The sequence below is a fragment of the Suncus etruscus genome, chromosome 1 (assembly GCF_024139225.1).
Source record: "Suncus etruscus isolate mSunEtr1 chromosome 1, mSunEtr1.pri.cur, whole genome shotgun sequence".
NCBI lineage: Eukaryota > Metazoa > Chordata > Mammalia > Eulipotyphla > Soricidae > Suncus > Suncus etruscus.
The window spans coordinates 91393819-91413908 of NC_064848.1; the positions used below are offsets into that span (position 1 = coordinate 91393819).

Consider the following 20090-nt stretch of genomic DNA (forward strand, 5'->3'; position numbering starts at 1 on the left):
CTGGATTTGTTGTCAGACAAGCCAACTCTGTAATGCTCATGAGATAACTTTGGGCATATTGCTTTAAATTAATATGTCTTTCCTGAAGTGGAGATAATGCTACTTGCCTGCTGGAGAGAGATCTTGGGGAAGATAAAGCCATATCCTTAAGTCTATTTGTTTCCACTGTAATCATTCTACCTGTCATATATATAAAACAAGAAGTCTTAGCCTGTAAGAGCTTAGTTTTCATTTCTATGGGTATATGGGTAAACCAAAAATATAGATCATACTGTAAACAATAAAAACTGAGGTCATTGGCAAATAATTATGGGATTATGTATATAGTGGGGTCATATGTTAAGGATGTTTGCTCCCTCTTATTCAAAGATAGAATCTTTTTCCAGAGGTTGGAAGAGAAAGATTAGAAAAGAAGGCCTAGAAGTCCATAGTCTTACACACCTTGCAGTATTTGTTCTGGGTAGTTGTGATATGAGGAAAATCTAACAGTGTCTGCCACATACAAACTTCTAATTTCACACAAATTTATTTTTTATTTTCTATTTTTTACTCTTTCTTCTTGCAGCTCCTCTTTCTAGAATCTAGAAAATCAAACTTTGAAGAATTACATTTCAATTTCTTGTATATGTGGTTAAAAGCCTGCTTATGAGGTAAAATTATTAACTGTGCCTGCTCTGAATCCTTATATCCTCTTTTATCAGTCAGAGTATGTATCAAACTACAGGTGGTCAATCTATGACTTTCCCTCCTGCAATGCACTGTGAATTCCTTAAGAGCATAAATGTGGGCTTATTCCCTGTACTTATTCTGGAATTTTTAAAGACTATTTTCTTTTCATTTATATTATAGCTCAGATAATGTTGTTAAAATAATATTAACATTTATGGTTCTGGTGTATAAAGTTATTGCAGCCTGCTGCTACCAAATTTTTCTATATTCTTTTATACAATATTCAACTGCTCCTCTATTGCTGATTTCAAAGTCTGACCTAGAATACATGCTAATAAGTGTAGAAAGGAATGAACAATGAATATATAAATGTAATTATTATTGCACTGCCTATGTTAAGGGTAAGGGTATAAATTTAGGAGACATTTTTCTACTCATATACTCTCTACTTTTAGGATATATTTGCTGCATATGAAAGTATTTAATCTGTTGTTAGCATCTATGAGATCTGATTTGTACTGTTTAAACAGAGAGCAAAAGATGAATGGGAGGGGCCAGGAAGGTGGCGCTAGAGATAAGGTGTCTGCCTTGTAAGCGCTACCAAGGAACAGACCGCGGTTCGATCCCCCGGCGTCCCATATGGTCCCCCCAAGCCAGGGGCGATTTCTGAGCACATAGCCAGGAGTAACCCCTGAGCGTCAAACGGGTGTGGCCCAAAAACCAAAAAAAAAAAAAAAAAAAGATGAATGGGCCTGAAGAAATATTACCCTGGTCCCTAGATTATAGAACTAAGAAGAATAAGGAAGTAAAGAAACTGAAGGGGGCAAGTAAGAAGAGGAAGTGAATCAGTACATAAAAGTAATACTGATTTTGTGATCAATAGTCTCCATGAACACTTTCTAAGGAACTAAAGGGAGAAAAGAGACTTCGTTCTGTAATAAAAAGATAATATAAAATAGAAAGTCACTTGTTCATTTGGCTTTTAAACAGTTCACATCCTTGTTACTATCCCTACCAGGAATCTGCTGGGAATAATAACACATCTCCACTATGTGATCTGACACCTGCTGTGGCTGTTGTTTCTCCCATTCAGACTCAATTACCTCATATATCTAGCACAATGCTAGTCTGTGGAAATGTTACATTTAAATAGCATCTGAAACACCAAGCTGCTTCTGCATTCCACCACCTATCCTGAGCTCCCGACTATCTCTACCCTCTCTCAGGTTTCTCTGCTGAGAGGAATCTCTAGTCCGTCCTATCAACTCTCCTCTTCCCAAACCATGAGGATGTGAAGACATTTCAATTTATGTCATTGATTTTCAGGCAGATTGGACAGAGCACTTCTTTCTCTTAGAAAATATACAACTCAGCCCTTCCCTACGAACCCAGGAGAGCCGGCGGAAACGGCCGGGTAAGTCCCGTTCCCGTTCCCCCGCGCGGCTGCCTGGCCAAGCCCCTTCCCTACGAACCCAGGAGAGCCGGCGGAAACGGCCGGGTAAGTCCCGTTCCCGTTCCCCCGCGTGGCTGCCAGGCCAAGCCCCTTCCCCAGGAACCACAAGCGCTGAGGAGAGTGGCTTGAGGGAGCCCCTTCCTCTGGGTGGGCACCTGGAAGGGCAACTTGAACAACCGAATAGACAGGGGAGATAGGGCCAGCCATCTGATCCCTCAGGGGACCTAGAACAGTCCATCCCCTAGGGCCCTGGAGTGGACCAGGGACTCCCCACGGACGAGGGCTCTGGGTTGGGCGGAAGGAACTCCTTCAACGGAGGCTTGAAGGGGGCGGGGCTCCATTGACTCTCAGAGAGAGGAGGGGGGATAGAGAACTAGGCTCAACAGCGCCAGCAACCATTGTGGCCAGGAGCGGAACTGCACCACTGACAGAACTATGGAGCAGAAAAGGGACAAGACCCACAGGGAAGGCTGACCTCTATAGGCAGCAAAGGGGAGGAGAAAGAGCTAGGTTCAACAAGCTCACCCAACAGGCCCCTCTAGAACCACCTTCAGGAAGGGGACCAAAGCAGGCCGAAAATAGAAGCCACAGCACTCCAAACCACACCATTAAATACAAAGAATTATGCGTAAATCAAGGAGATCCCTAATAACTGGAGACACCATGACAAATCCTAGCAAGTTCCCAAGTCCACCAAAACGCACAGATCCAGGGGAAGAAGACTTAAAAACGGTAATGAGGAAGGAAATGCAGGAATTACTAAAAGGAATGAAAGAAACCTTAGCTACCGAATATAAGAAATCCATGGAAGAACGAATCAGCCAAATTAAAGAAGAAATGTCAAAGAACATGAGAGAGTCCATACAAAAAGAAGTGAAGGACTTAAAAGACAAAGTAACAAGCCTTACGAGCAGAAACACAGAGTTGGAGAAGCACATCGAAGAACTCGAAGGAAAACTACAATCAAAAAAAGATCAAGAAACCAACAAAGAAATAAAAGGCAAAGCACTGGAAGGAAAAATCCAATATCTAATGAACAAAGACAAAAGAAACAATCTAAGAATTGTGGGTATACCAGAAGGGGAGGAAATAGGGAAGGGGGAAGAACAGGTAGTCAGGGAGATAATAATAGAGAACTTCCCCACCCTCTGGAAAGACACTTCAGGACAAATCCAGGAAGTCAAGAGGGTCCCTAATAAAATAGACCCTAATAAGCCAACACCAAGACACATAATAATCCAAATGGCAAAAAACAAAGAGAAAGAGGAACTCCTGAAAGCAATAAGGGAGAAAAAAAACCTCAAGTACAAAGGAAAGGACATAAGAATCAAACCGGATCTCCCATTTGAAATAATTCAAGCAAGAAGACAGTGGAATGACATATTTACACGACTGAATGAAAGAAATTTCCAACCCAGGGTCCAATACCCAGCAAAACTATCATTCATATGGGAGGGCAGACTAAAAACATTCTCAAACATGAACAAACTTGAACTATTTGTGCAAACCAAGCCGATCCTAAGCGACTTACTCAGAGATGAATTACACAATACAAACCCCCGATTGTAACAACAACCACTCCACACAATACAACTTCACAACAGTCCTCTCTATCAATAATTTCCCTAAATGTGAATGGACTAAACTCTCCAATTAAAAGACACATAGTAGAGAACTGGGTTAGGAAAAATAAACCGGACTTCTGCTGTCTGCAAGAAACACACCTACAGTTACAGGATAAGCAAAGGCTTAGAATAAAAGGATGGAAAGTAATTATTCAGGCCAATGGAAAACAAAAAAGAGCAGGGACGGCCATTCTTATATCAGACCAAATTGTATTCAACCTCAAGAAAGTGATCAGAGACAAAGAGGGTCACTACTTATTGATCAGGGGAACATTAGATCAAGAAACACTAACCCTGGTCAATATCTATGCACCTAATGTAGAGTCAGCAAAATATGTGAGGCAACTACTGGCAAACCTGGAGAAACACATGAAGGGAAATGTGATAATAGTAGGGGACCTCAATACTCCACTATCACCACTGGACAGATCCACCAAACAGAAAAATAGCAAAGAAATAAGAGCTCTAAATGAAAAATTAGAAGATTTAGGGCTAATAGATTTATATAGAGCCCTCCATCCCCAGAAAGCAGAATACACATTCTTCTCAAACCCACATGGAACCTTCTCCAGAATAGACCATGTCTTAGGATACAAAGCCAACCTATATAAGACCACAAAGGTAAGGATCATAAGAAGTACCCTTTCAGATCACTATGCAACAGAGGTTAAAATTGATGTCAAGAAGAAGTAATGGAGAAAAACTAATACCTGGAGATTAAACAATATGCTGCTCAACAACAGCTGGATCAAAGAACAACTCAAGGAAGAAATAAAAAGATTCCTTGAGACAAATGACGATGAAGAGACAACATGTCAAAATTTATGGGACACAGCAAAAGCAGTAATTAGGGGGAAACTCATAGCAATACAGGCCTATGTCAAGAAACAGGAAAATAACAAAACCAACAGTTTAAAATATCACCTCAAAGAACTGGAACAACAGCAACAGAGAAACCCAACCACATCCAGAAGGCAAGAAATAATAAAAACCAGAGCAGAAATAAACAACATTGAAACCAAGAAAACAATACAAAAAATCAATGAGACCAGGAGTTGGTTTTTCGAAAAAATAAACAAGATAGACAAACCATTGGCAAAACTCACCAAAAAAAAGAGGGAAAACACCCAAATCAGTAGGATCACAAATGAAAGGGGAGAGATTACAACAGAACCCCAAGAAATACAACATATCATGAGATCATATTATGAACAACTATACTCAACTAGGTTAGAGAACCCAGTAGAAATCGACAGATTCTTGGACAAACACCCTCTTCCAAGACTGGAAAAGGAAGATCTAGAAAGTCTAAACAGACCAATCACCTCAGAGGAAATTGAAGATGTAATTAAAAAACTCCCTAAGAACAAAAGCCCAGGCCCAGATGGATTTACAGGTGAATTCTATCAAACATTTCAAGAAGACTTACTACCACATTTCCATAGGCTTTTTCAAACCATAGAAAAAACAGGAATCCTCCCCAATTCCTTTTATGAGGCTAATATCACACTCATTCCCAAAGAAGGCAAAGACACCACCAAAAAAGAAAACTACAGACCAATATCACTAATGAACATAGATGCAAAGATACTTAACAAAATCTTAGCAAACCGAATCCAACACTTCATCAAAAAGATCATACATCACGACCAAGTGGGATTCATACCAGGAATGCAAGGTTGGTTCAACATACGCAAATCAATCAATTTGATACATCACATCAACAACATGAAAGACAAAAACCACATGATCATATCAATCGATGCAGAGAAGGCATTTGATAAAATCCAACATCCATTCATGTTAAAGACACTCAGCAAAATAGGGTTAGAAGGAACTTTCCTCAAGATAGTTACAGCTATATATAAAAAGTCTACAGCCAACATTATACTTAATGGCGAGAAACTAGAAGCATTCCCACTAAGGTCAGGAACTAGACAAGGCTGTCCACTCTCTCCACTCTTATTCAATATAACCTTAGAAGTCCTAGCAATAGCAATCCGACAAGAGAAGGGAATCAAAGGAATTCAAATAGGGAAAGAGGAACACAAGCTATCTCTATTTGCCGATGATATGATGATATACATCGAAAACCCTAAAGAGTCCACAGTAAAACTCCTAGAAACAATCAGCCAATACAGCAAATTGGCTGGATACAAAGTCAATACACAAAAGACAGTAACGTTTCTATATACAAACAATGAAGTTGAGGAGAGAGAGATTAAAAATACAATTCCGGGGCCGGGCGGTGGTGCTGGAGGTAAGGTGCCTGCCTCGCCTGCGCTAGCCTAGGACGGACCGCGGTTCGATCCCCCGGCGTCCCATATGGTCCCCCAAGAAGCCAGGAGCAACTTCTGAGCACGTAGCCAGGAGTAACCCCTGAGCGTCACAGGGTGTGGCCCAAAAACCAAAAAAAAAAAAAAAAAAAAGAAAAGAAAATACAATTCCATTTAAGATAGTATCAAAAAATATCAAGTATCTAGGAATCAGCCTTACAAAAGAAGTGAAAGACCTATACCAGGGAAACTTCAAAATGCTTCAGAAAGAAATTGAAGACAATCTAAAGAAATGGAAGAACATCCCATGCTCATGGATAGGTAGAATTAACATAGTCAAAATGACTATCCTACCCAAACTTCTATATAGATTTAATGCAATCCCTATCCAAATCCAGACACAATTCTTTAAAGAAATAGAACAATCAATCACAAAATTCATCTGGAACCACAAAAGAGCCAGGATAGCCAAACACATACTGAAAAACAAGAAGCTGGGTGGTATCGCCTTACCTAACTTGAAACTATACTATAAAGCCATAGTAATCAAAACAGCATGGTACTGGAACAGAGACAGGACCTCAGACCAGTGGGTTAGAACAGAATTCCCAGACATAAACCCCCAGATATACAGCCAACTAATATTTGATAAAAGAGGCAAGAATATGAAATGGAACAAAGAAAGCCTATTCAACAAATGGTGTTGGCACAACTGGAAAACCACATGTACGAAAGTGAAAATCAACCCATACCTCACTCCTTATACAAAAGTCAACTCAAAATGGATCAAAGACCTTGAAATCAGACCCGAATCTATAAAGTTTATCGAGAATAAAATAGGGAGAACACTTGAAGACCTATATATCAAAAAGGTCTTCGAGAATGGAGCACCAATGGCAAGAACCTTAGCAGCAAACATAAACAAATGGGACTACATCAAACTAAAAAGCTTCCGCATGGCGAAAGAAACCTTACTTAATGCAAGAAGACAGTTAACAGAATGGGAAAAAATCTTTTCACTAGACATATCAGATAAAGGACTGATATCTGAAACTTACAAAGCACTCAGAAAACTGAGCCCCTCAAAACCAAATAAAGCCATAAAAAATGGGGAGAAGAAATGAATAGACACTTCTCTGAGGAAGACATAAGGATGGCCAACAAACACATGAAAACATGCTCACCTTCACTCATCATCAGAGAGATCCAAATCAAGACAACAATGAGATACCACCTTACACCAGTGAGGATGGCTCACATCAAAAATAGTGAGAACAATCTTTGTTGGCGGGGATGCGGTATGAAGGGAACTCTCATCCACTGCTGGTGGGAATGCCCCCTACTCCAACATCTATGGAGAACAGTCTGGAGAGTGCTCAAAGAACTCAGAATTGAGCTCCCTTTTGACCCAGCAATTGCACTCCTAGGTATATACCCCCAAGTTGGAAGAACATTCATTCCAAAATACGTGTGCACCCCACTATTTATCGCAGCACTCAGTATAATAGCCAAATCTTGGAACCAACCGCGATGTCCAACAACAGATGAATGGATCATTAAGATGTGGTATCTATACACAATGTAATATTACATGGCAGTCAGAAACGATACAATCACAGATTTTGCAGCAACGTGGATGGACCTAGATCATGTTATGTTAAACGAAGTAAGTCAGAAGACAAAAGATAAACACAGAATGGTAGCACTATTCTGAAGCACATAGAACATACATCTCAAGCACAACTAATACTTAACAATCAAATAACAGGGTCTAACAGGGTAGAAACTCCAAACACTGTAATAGTCAACATATACCTGGGAACAGTGCCCAAAACACATGAAAAACTAACAACACAAACTCTCAACTACACATTATACCACAAAGAAAACAGCAACACCAGAACAGCAGCATAGAGAGAACAGGTACGTAATCAACCTTCTACAATAATGGTCCATAATAATCCTGTAGAGATCGTATACAGGAACACAAGTAAAGAATACCACAGCAAACCACTGACTCCAATGGAAACATCCCATAACACTACGTATTAATGCCTCTATCTTACTATATTTAAAATAACCTCTCAGCTTTTCTGTCCACAGGCGTTCTTGGATACAAAGGGCGGACAAGCTAAGATGGCAGCTCGGGATACCACATGAGATACCATACCTAGTTTGCACTACGAGATGGCCCCGAGAAAACTTTTTTTTTTTTGAGAAAACTCTTTAACATACACTTTATCTCTAGGTTTACCTTCTTTTAGGGTTTCAAGCACATGACCAGTCAGACCACCGAAGCAGTAACAGCGATGTACAGACTCAAACTACATGCTCTATTCACTGAACACATTCAAGCAAACTAGCATTCCCTTGCTATTCTCTCCTCTCTTCTCACCACTTGCTTTTTTATTTTTTTCTCTTCTAATCTTTTCTTTACTTTCTATCTTTTCTCTTCTCCCTTTCTTTCTAATATATTTTTCTCTTTTCTCCCTCCCTACCCCTTCCATACACCTTACCCTTTCCCCCCTCTGGAAATCCAACTATCCCTCCACCCCTCAATCCCATCCAGACCTCCCTCTATATTAAAACACTTCACCCTCAGTCCTTAATCTATTAGGCAACAAGATCGACCTCCTACCCCAATGAACCAGTACCCAGCACCCAAGAGAAGGGACACCCAGTCAAACCCACACCTTGTCCCGGGCAAGAAAAGACAGCCAACTCCCCTGTGGACTCATGCTGCGAGGCCCTCCCTACCAACTCTCCCTAATGTGGACTGTTTCTTGAATCCGGACCTAGGTCCAAAAGTATCCCCAATGCAAGAACTCTTCCAAGACCTCCCTGCCGCAAATTTTTACCAACCTGAAGAAGGTCAGGGGGTGTGATAGGAAGATGCCTGGGAACCCACACATTACAAGAAAAACCCAAAAGACAATGGGAAAAACTGTACTTCCAACATAGGCATAGGACCTGTAATACACCACCTCGTTACCTGCTCTCCCCCAAATGTAAGGTAGTCTTTTGCACCACTTTGGCCCTTTAAAAACTTCGCTAACTCATTTTATTTCTTTTTTTTTTCTTCTCTTAATTTTATTTATTTATTTTTTTAAATGTTGGTCCTACATATACATTTGCGAGCACATACATTTTTATTTATTTCTTTTTTTTATTTTATTTTTATCATTTTTGGGTATGTGACCTGTGTCTGTTATCCCCTCTGTCCACCCCCAACTACACCGACAATATAATGTAGCACCACTTCCCCCTGCAAAGACACACTAAATAAAGGGGAAATCTTACATATAAAAAAAGAGCTCTTATCTACTAGAGATAGGAACTCATAGTTGTTTATAATACAGGGATATCTCCTACCTTGAAAATATGTCATGTGGAATCAACTTAGACCTCAGGTGATTAGATACCATTCATCCAGCCTTGAACTCTGGATCCCAGACATAGAATCGGCACAGCCCTTCACAACAGCTACAGGAAACAAACTCCATCTGGGACAGCCTTAATACTGCGGGGTCAACAACAAGGGCCAGCTCTAACATGATATCCTGACAATGAGGAAAATGTGAACAACTTGACCTGAGAGCAGATTAGCCTACCTTACCAGCTAACGACAAGACAAAACCAGAAGACGTGGCACCCTTTGGTAGGCCCAAAAGCCAAGATCATGACTTACAGATGACTGGCTACTAGAACCACGACCAGACAGTATACATTTTGGGCCCAATATAAAAGCCCTAATTTAGGGTTTGAACTATGACTTGCACAATAATCATGATCCCCAGTCCCAAAGGTCTGACAGAGACAACTGCAACAGAATGGGGCTTCTGGAAGCACAAAGAAAGACGCTATCCTAGGTGCCATCCTAGGTTCAGTGCAAAGACCAAGATCACCAACCACAGAAGATGGATTAAAACGACACTGAGGTAACAGAACCTCTAGAACCACAAAGACTGACTTCATCATAAGTCCCACCTCAGGATCTGCGCAGATACTGAGACCTCTAAACACAGAGCTCTGATTGTATCACCCTGGACATAGCAGAAGTCTTCCACACACCAAAAAAAACACCACCGGGAGAATAAATGATCCTGAGCAAAGTCTAGAGCTGATCCCATGACAGTAAACTCCAACGACGGAGAAACCCCATATTTCTTAGGCCAAGTGAATTCCTTTTCGAATGACCCCAATATTTACTGTGCCAGGGCAGGAGGGGAAAAAACAAAAATACAAAAACCACAAAACCTTGGTTGTTTTATATATATATATATATATGTATATATATATATATATATATATATATACACATATATATATATATACATATACATATATATTTTTCTTTCCTTCATTTATTATTGTTATTATTATTTTTATTTACCTATCTATCATGGTCCCCAATTATACTTATTTTTTTCTCTTCTTTTCTCTTCTTTCGTTATGTGCTATGCCATGTTTCTTAATTCAAGACCATGGCGTGTTTTTGGTTTGTTTGTTTTTGTTTTTTTTGTGTGTTGTTTTGTTTTTTGTCTGTTTTTTGTGGTGCTTATCGATATAGCTGGAGTCCTCACTGGATAATTGACACTTTTTTTGGTACTAGTGGAGTGTTTCACCTTCTTTTTCTCCTTCATCTCCCAAATCGATGATGAGAGCCTCTAGAAGAATTCCATCCATTTTTGGAGTATTAGACTCTTACCCCAGTTTATTTATCTTCTCTTTTTCAGGCAAGATCATGCAACTTGAACTAGCTAGTCCTGCCTACAGTTAGAGGGGGAGATAAGGGAGGCTTCAAGACCAAACAGGTGCAAGACTACTGAGTAGTGGGTTGGATACAGAGGGGACCACATATTCTAGCCTCCCTGGGGGTGAGGGAAGAGGAAATGGGAGGTAGGACAAAAACAGAGGTGTAGGGAGGACAATTTGGTGATGGGAATCCCCCCTGATTTTATGTAAATATGTACCTAAAATGTTATTGTCAACAATATGTAAGACACTATGATCAAAATAAAAATTATATTAAAAAAAAAGAAAATATACAACTCAAAACTCAGTTAAACAAACCAATGAATTAGTTGCCAATATTTATTTTTATTTTGGGGGGGGCAAATCTGATGTTGCTCAGGGGTTTCTCCTAGCTCTGGGCTCAGAACTCGCTACTGGCTGGCTCAAAGGACCATTTTAGATGCCAGGAATCAAACGCGGGTCGGATCTGGGTTGCAAGTCAAATGCCCTATCACTGTGCTATTGCTGCAACCCATATTGATAGTATTTCTATCATATTCAGATAACTCCTGTGTTTAGGAAAATAACCTCTAAAGCAGATTTACTTCTATCCACCTCTTATACAATCAGTTCAATAGATCACTTTTTAAAAAACCTGAAACTTGGGGCCGGAGAGATTGCATGGCCGTAAAGGCGTTTGCCTTGCATGCAGAAGGATAATGTTTCAAATCCCGGCATCCCATATGGTCCCCTGCGCCTGCCAGGAGCGATTTCTGAGCATAGAGCCAGGAGTAACTCCTGAGCACTGCCGGGTGTGACCCAAAAACCAAAAAAAGAAAAAAAACCCTGAAACTCCAGGATTTCAACCTACCAAATGCAAAGAACAATGGAGAAACTATGGAAGACAATTGCAAATGGACATATAGAAAGAAATCCTGGCAAATTTCCAAGCCCACCAAAATGCCTGAGCATTACTACAGATACTACAGATATTCACATGGTAATCAGAGACTAGTTTGAGAATCTCTATGCCACAAAACTGGAAGAACTAGAGAAGCTGGAAGAAATGGAAAAGTTCTTGGACTCATAATTTTCCACTGTTGAATCAGGCTGTTCTAGTGTTGGTAGAGGCCTTTGGATTGATCCTCATATTGCCTTCTAATTAGATGACTCCTGATTGTTTCCTTTGGTTTACATGTTAAAAAAAATAACCTTGCATCCCCATAACCTCTTATCTGGCTTCCCCCCACCTTTTGGGTGGGTTTTGTTTTTCCCAATAAAGGCTGCTTTGGAGGTCTGGCTCGTGGTTCCACGTGGCTTGTCGGAGAACAGCTTGTAATGTGAGTTTCTGACCTGCTATTCCTTCCCAACTTTGTGTGGATTATGTCTTGCATTGGAATTGTTGCTGGATCTTTGTCTCTTGTCCTACTTGGATTGGAGGCATGGAGATCCCTTATCTCTCTGGGGATTGTGGAATGCAAATTACACCATTTTACAAACTAGTATAACTAAACAGACCCATCAGTATTGAGGAAATTAAAATAGTAATCAAAGTCTTCCCAAAAACAAAATACCAGGTCCAGATTGATTCACTAACGAATTCTTTCAAACCTTTCAAGAGAAACCACTACCAATCCTTTTTAGGCTCTTTCAGGAGAATGAAGAAACAGAAACACTCCCAAATAGTTTTTATGAAGCTAACATCACCCTTATACCAAAACCAGACAAAGATGCTTCAGAAAAGAAAGAAGAAAGAAAAGAAGGAAGGAAGGAAGGAAGGAGGGAAGGAAGGAAGGAAGGAAGGAAGGAAGGAAGGAAGGAAGGAAGGAAGGAAGGAAGGAAGGAAGGAAGGAAGGAGGGAGGGAAGGAAGGAAGGTAGGAAGGAAGGAAGGAAGGAAGGAAGGGAGGAAGGGAGGAAGGAAGGAAGGAAGGAAGGAAGGAAGGAAAGAAGGAGGGAAGGAGGGAAGGAGGGAGGGAGGAAGGGAGGGTGGGAGAGAGGGAGGAGGGAGGGAGGGATGGAGGAAAGAAGGAAGGAAGGAAGGAAGGAAGGAAGGAAGGAAGGAAGGAAATAATCTACAGACCAGTAACCCTGATGAACACAGATGCAAAGATCCTCAACAAAATTCTAACAAATAGGCTCCAATGCCTCATCAAGAAGGTCATACACCATGTCCAAGTAGGTTTCATTACAGAAATGCAAGGATGGTTTAACATATGTAAATCAATAAACATAACACACCATATAAACAAAAAAACCCATATGATCATATCAATAAAAGCAGAGAAATCATTTGGAAAGGTCCAACACCCATTCATGAAAAAAAACTCTCAACAAGATGGGAATAGAAAGAACTTTACTCAAGATAGTCAAGACCATCTACCACAAGCCAATGGCAAATATTATTCTCAATGGAGATAAACTAAAAGCCTTTTAGTTTATATTTATATAAATATGGTACAAGACAAGGCTGCTCCCTCTTATCATTTCTATTCAACATTCAACATAGTACTGGAAGTACATGCCATAGCAATTAGACAAGAAAAATATTTCAAGGGCATCTTTGAAATAGGAAAGGAAGAAATAGGAATAGGAAAAAATAGGAAAGGAAGAAGTCAAGCTCTCACTGTTTGCTAATAGATGAAATTATACTATCTTTAGAAAATCCTAAAGACTCTGCCAAAAAGCTTCTAGAAACAAAAGATTCATACAGCAAAGTGTCAGGCTGCAAAAATAACACACAAAAATTAATGGCCTTCTTACACACCAATAATGATAGAGAAGAAATGGACATTTAAAAATCAATTTCATTCACACTAGTGCCACAGAAACTCAAATACCTTGGAGTCAATTTAACTAAAGAGGTGAAGGACCTATACAAAAGAAACTACAAAACTACCTCAAAAAATAAAAGAGGATATAAGAAAATGGATACACATACCCTGTTCATGGATTGAGAGGAATAATATCATTAAAATGGCAATACTCACCAAGGCATTGTATATATTTAATGCACTTCCTCTAAAGATAGCCATGGCATTCTTCATAAAAGTGAATCAAACACTCCTGAAATTCACTTGGAACAATAAAAATCCATGAATAGCTAAAGCAACCCTTAGGAAAAAGAAAATGGGAGGCATCACTTTCCCCAACTTTAGATTGTACTACAAAGCAATGGTAATTAAAACAGCATGGAATTGGAATAAAGACAAACCCTCAGATCATTGGAATAGACTTGAGTATTCAGAGAATATTTCCCATATATACAATCAATTAATCTTTGATAAAGGGGCAAGAATTCCAAAATGGAGCAAGGAAAGCCTCTTCAACAAGTGGTGCTGAAACAACTGTTTAGGCACATGCAAAAAAAGTGAGCTCAGACCTCCATGTAAGACCATGCACAAAGGTCAAATTCAAATGGATTAAGGACCTTGATATCAGACTAGAACCACAAGGTATATAGAACAACACATAGGTAAATCAATCCATGATATTGACACTAACGGCATCTTCAAAGAATTACCAACACTATCCAAACAAAAACAAATGGGACTGTTAAGCTGAGAAGCTTCTGCATCTCAAAGGAAATAGTGACGAGGATACAAAGGCTACCCACAGAATGAGAGAAACTATTCATCCAATACTCATCAGATATGGGGCTAATATTTAAGATATACAATATACTGAAAGAGGTTAATAAGAAAAAAAACCATCTAACTCCATCAAAAAATAGGGAGAATATATGAACAGATATTTCCTCAAAGAAGAAATACAAATGGCCAAAAGTCACATTACAAAATGCTCTCCATCATTAATCATCAGGAAGATGCAAATCCCAACAAAAATGAGGTACCATCTCATGCCACAGAGACTGGCACACATCACAAAGAACAAGAAGAACAAGAACAGACAGTGCTGGCGGGGATGTGGAGAGAAAGGAACTCTAATTTATTGCTGGTGGGAATGCCATCTAGTCCATCCTTTCTGGAAAACAATATGGAGATTCCTCAAAAAACTGGACATTGAGCTCCCATATGATCCAGCTATACCACTCCTAGGGATATACCTACGAACAGAAAAGCACAAATACAAAAATTTCTTCTGCACACCTATATTCATTGTAGCACTATTTACAATAGCCATTACCTGGAAACAACTCAGATGCCCAACAACAGATGTGTTTCTAAAGAAACTGTGGTACATATGTACAATGGAATACCATGCAGCCTTAGGGAAAATGACATCATAAAATTTTCCTGTACATGGATGGACATGAAAACTATTATGCTGAGTGAAATAAATAGGAGAGAGAGATAGACACAGAATAATTTCATTCAACAGTGAGATTTAAGAAAAATAAAAGACACTTTTATGACAACAGAGATGAGGACTAAAAGGACCAACAATGATATGAAGCTTACCACAGAGTGGAAAGTGTAGTTAGAGAAATAACTACACTAACAACTATATTGACAATGGTAGTTAGTGAGAAAAGAAGAAGAAGGATTAATACATAATATCACTTATGTGTGGTATTTAGAATAACTTCAGGGATAAATGCAATGGTCTTGGGGCCAGAGCCATGGCACAAGCAGTAGGCCGTTTGCCTTGCATGTGCTGACTTAGGATGGATGGCGGTTTGGTTTGATTCCCTGACGTCCTACATGGTCCCCCAAGCCAGGAACTATTTCTGAGTGCATAGCCAGGAGTGATCCCTGAGTATCACCAGGTGTGTCCCAAAAAGGGGAGAGAGAGAGAGAGAGAGAGAGAGAGAGAGAGAGAGAGAGAGAGAGAGATGAGAGATGAGAAATGAGAAATGAGAAATGCAATGGCCTAAATGGGAGTTGTCTCAAGCACTATTGGCCCCATAGTACAGCAAGGAGAAGGCAAGAAACTGAGTGGAAAAGGAAAAATCACAAATATGAAAGGATGGTGGTCCGGGGCCAAGTGGTCTCAGGTTCATTGATAGTGTTTAGAAAGACAGAACTAAATATCCAAGACAAAGGCAATAACAATGCAATCAAGAGACTCTAGCTTTAACAATCTAAGTTTATAATGGGCCAGTTATACTTGCAACTTGGGGCCAGAGGGGATGGTATGGTATGGTATGGTATGCACTTGGGGAACATTGATGGAGGGAGGCAGACTCTGGTGTTAAGATTGTCCCTTATTCATTGTATGTCTGAAATTCAACTATGAAGGCTTCTTTAATCACAATGGTTACAATAAAATATTAAAAATAAAAAATAGCATTTGTAATTCTTCATCAAAAGAATAGCTGCCTCAGAAACATGCCACTTGAGGGGACTGGGGAGAACTGAGAGAAGGCAAATCTACAGGGAGGGAAGCATTCAACCAGGAGGAGAAAGGGGTGATGAAAGGTGGTAAAGTGTTATTATGAATTCTTATCAGAAACAGCACTATAAATCACAGTGCCAAAACTTTTTTGTGTTTTTTAAAGGACCTTTCTTACTGGTAGATGAGAGGCAAATGAAGTGTGGGTGTGGTTATAGGTAGAAGGAGGTGGGCACTGTTAAAGGAATCTGTGCTGAAATATTGTATGCCTCAGGCCCAATCATAAATAACTTTGCAATTGTATAGTTACCGATTTTTTAAAAGCATACCTACTTCTAAAGCTGAAACATAAAGGTGGTAATTTTGCGAGCACAAACCTCAATTACCCTCTAGGATCTATACTCACCATAAGTCCTATGTCTCCTTTTGGTCCTTGTAACCCCTACTTAATGGGAGAAGAGTGACAATCAATATAGGCTGAAACCAGATGTAGAAAATTATAGAAACACCTTTGAAATAACTTCTTACCTGTTTTCCTGGAGATCCAGGCTCTCCAATTTCCCCTTTATCACCTTTTTTTCCCACATCACCCTGTTCTCCATGTTCTCCCTTTATAACATCATAAAAATAAAACAACCAGTTAGAGCATGAATATTAAACTCAAGTAATAAACTTTCTAAATAAAATAAGTTTATTTGAAATTGTCACTCTTGAAGACTTGTAATTCTTTTTTTATATACTTTTTATTTTAAAACCGTGATTACAAAGTTGTTCAAAATTGAGTTTCACTCTTACATTGTACATCCCCCTTCACCCATGAACGTTTCCCACCACCATTGTCCCCAATTTTCCTCCCTCCCTCCCTCCCTCCCTATGGGGCACTTTGTAAGGGGGAGTAAGGAGCATTTTTACTTATATACCCTAGCCCTAATCTAATTCATGATGAACTAAAGTCTTGATAAGAGACCTGAAGAGACTATACGGTGGGCTTATGACATTCAGAAAACTCATTTATTATGGCTGAGTTATCTGTTACCTTCTGTATAGTATGCCATAAGGAGTTATTCCTTTATCAGCTGACATTTAAAGATGAGGGCAGTAAGACTTTATAAAGTAAACATATGTGCAGTTAGAAAAGGAACAATATTTACCACAAGCTGTCATTTTTCACTAAGAAAAATATTACAAAAAGGATTATAATGAGAATGACTATATGTAAGCTCTTCCAAAGCTCAGTTCTACCCACTGAATGTCTGAGCCTGTTCATTTTTCTGAGGTACTGAAAAACTTACCTTCTTGCCTGGGAGGCCATGACCCACCATGCCTTTTATCCCTGGAAAGCCTTGAGGGCCTTGTTCTCCCTAAACAATACACAATGAGAAGGCAACATTTGTGTTGTTTTTTAAGATAACTGACAACATTCTTTAAGTCAGAAGCATAATTGCAAGTTCTAAATTGCATATAACATCACCAAAAGTTGGGGGGGGATACAACATTAATTCAGTTCTTCATAAAATAAATTACTGTATTTTACGACATATAAGATGACTTTTGAAACCAAAAAAAGTCAACCGAAAATTGGGGGTCGTCTTATATGCCGAGTATATCCCGAAAAATGTTTCAATGTGCCACTAAATGAAAACTGTCTGAATATTGCCACAAAACGAATTTTCCAACTCTATCCTGCACCAATCACTGCAAGGCTGCTCGGACCGCCTCTCTAACTCAGCCAATCCAAGCAGGCTTTTTATGCATGCAAATTAGACAATGTTCTGGACCCGAATCTACTCTGTAAAAAGCCTGCTCAGATTGGCCAGAGTCAGAGAGAAAGTCTATTACAGTATAACCTTTGAGCCTTTGCTTGTTGTGATTGGCTCACTCTGGTACATACACTTGCAGCACAGGAACGTTCTGTCTGATACAGCGAATATAGGCCTAAACCTATGTTTTAACTGCAAAATTAGGGGGTCGTCTTATACGCCCAGACATCTTATACGAGGGCAAATACGGTACTGAATCTGGGGCTGGAAAGCATGGAGGTAAGGCATTTGCTTTGCATGCAGGAGGTCGGTGGTTCAAATCCCGGCATCCCATGTTGTCCCCTGAGCCTTCCAGGAGTGATTTCTGAGCATAGAGCCAGGAGTAACCCCTGATTGTGGCCGGGTGTGACCCAAAAACAAACAAAAAAATTATTGAATCTGTGTTAGAAGTGAGGGAAGTTGATTTACTCACCTGTTATTGTATTTGCCTAAATATTTCCATTTTGCTAATATCAAACTATAAATAGGATGGATACCAATCAATTCAAAACAATAAGCATCTGTGGCTTTAATGGTAATTTTTGGCATCAGTAAATTTTTCTGTGTTGTTACGTTTAAAGAAATGTATTATACTAATAATGCTGTAAACATTTCTCCAATTAATATCAAGGAACTGTTTATACAATTCACTATATACTGGTAGTTTAATTCCTGGTAATGTACAGCAACATTAATCAACTTATTTAAATTAAACCCACCCTTAATTCAGAAAATAAAAATGTTCTTATTTCAGAATATTTTTAACTTGCTGCATTTTATACTAGTGTTATTTCTTGTTCCCATTCCTTAACAACATGGATTTAAAAGATTTTCATGATGTTGACCATGAAACAAGAATAATCACTAGTGAATACACAGTTATAATATTGATGTTTCTTGAAACCTATATGTGACTTCTTTGTAACTCCAAATCACTATTAGCAATAATTTTCTGATAAAAATTTGAAGGAATTTTGGAATTTGATTTGATTTTTGGGTTTTTTTTTGGGGGGGGGGTCACACCTGGCAGCGCTCGGGTGTTACTCCTGGCTCTATGCTCAGAAATCGCTCCTGGCAGGCTCATGGGACTATATGGTATGACGGGATTTGAATCACCGTCCTTCTGATTGCAAGGCAAATGCCTTGCCTCCATACTATCTCTCCGGCCCCTGATTTGATTATTTTTAATTTCCTTCTCAAATATATCACTAGTACATTTAGTAGAATCACTGGTGTGTTGATAGAATCTCCAGACTAACTAAAAGGGAGTCCATATTGTGGTTGGAGTAATATATGTGCATTTTGTCATAAACATGTTAAGGCTTGACAGTCACCACTCCAGAGAGATAGAAAAGGCTTTAAAAGCCAATCTTGAAAGAAATCACAGAGGCTTGTTAAAGACTATTCCAGAGTTCACCTAATTTGTGTCTTTAATATAATAATTATCTACTTAAATATCGGGGTTACATCTGCTTATTTATTTTCTCTGCTGTATTGTACTGCATGAAACAGGCTGTTCATAGTTAACCCAAGAGTCCTGTTAACTAGCCCACAGTTTACCCATGAGGATTTTTCTACCATTTTTCAACTACAAATAATTCCTTCATGAATACTCATATCCCCAGAGGGAAATTTTTAATTAAAATGAACTTTATATAGAGGGCACAAAACAAATGCATGCAAGTGGAAATACTCTATTTGCCATGAAATGCCCAGTTTCTTTTCCCAAAACTGCAACCTCTTACAATGAACCAACTTGCTGAATTCTAAGATCCTTATCATCATTTTTGTGTTGTATTTCTAAGTGAATGCTGGAATCAGGTTATAATTTTGCCTCCTTAATTCAGCTCTAGATGATTTAGAAACCTTACAATGGTCAGATTGCACAGAGATCACTCACTGGAAGTATTTTTGTGCAGGATCCCTTGAGGAAAACACAATGCTGTAGTAAAGAAGGCCCATAGAGGGCCCAGACAGCGTTTGAAAAGTTTCAAACCTGTTCAAGGGAACTAATCCCTGAACAGAGTTATTAATTGTTTTGTTGACTGGAGGAGGGAGATAAAGATTATTGATATTTATTTAGTTTATAATCAAGGCAAAATACATTTTGGGGGGGCGTAGCATACAAAGAGGTGCTCAGAGCTTACTCTTGACCACATGTTCAAGGGTCACTTCTGGCAGGGCTTAGAGAAACATATGTAGTGCTAGGCATTGAATCTGCATTGACCACCTGTGAGGCAT

At 39.3% G+C, this 20090-nt stretch overlaps 1 protein-coding gene across 1 annotated transcript in view; it reads right to left on the reverse strand.

Annotated features, from left to right (window-relative positions):
* Nucleotides 1–20090, reverse strand: part of COL28A1 (collagen type XXVIII alpha 1 chain) — a 212355-nt gene that overhangs the window by 23782 nt on the left and 168483 nt on the right. Inside the window, 3 exon segments of the mRNA XM_049768871.1 lie at nt 16457–16492; nt 16579–16659; nt 17343–17411. Of these exon segments, the coding sequence (XP_049624828.1) occupies nt 16457–16492; nt 16579–16659; nt 17343–17411 (186 nt within the window).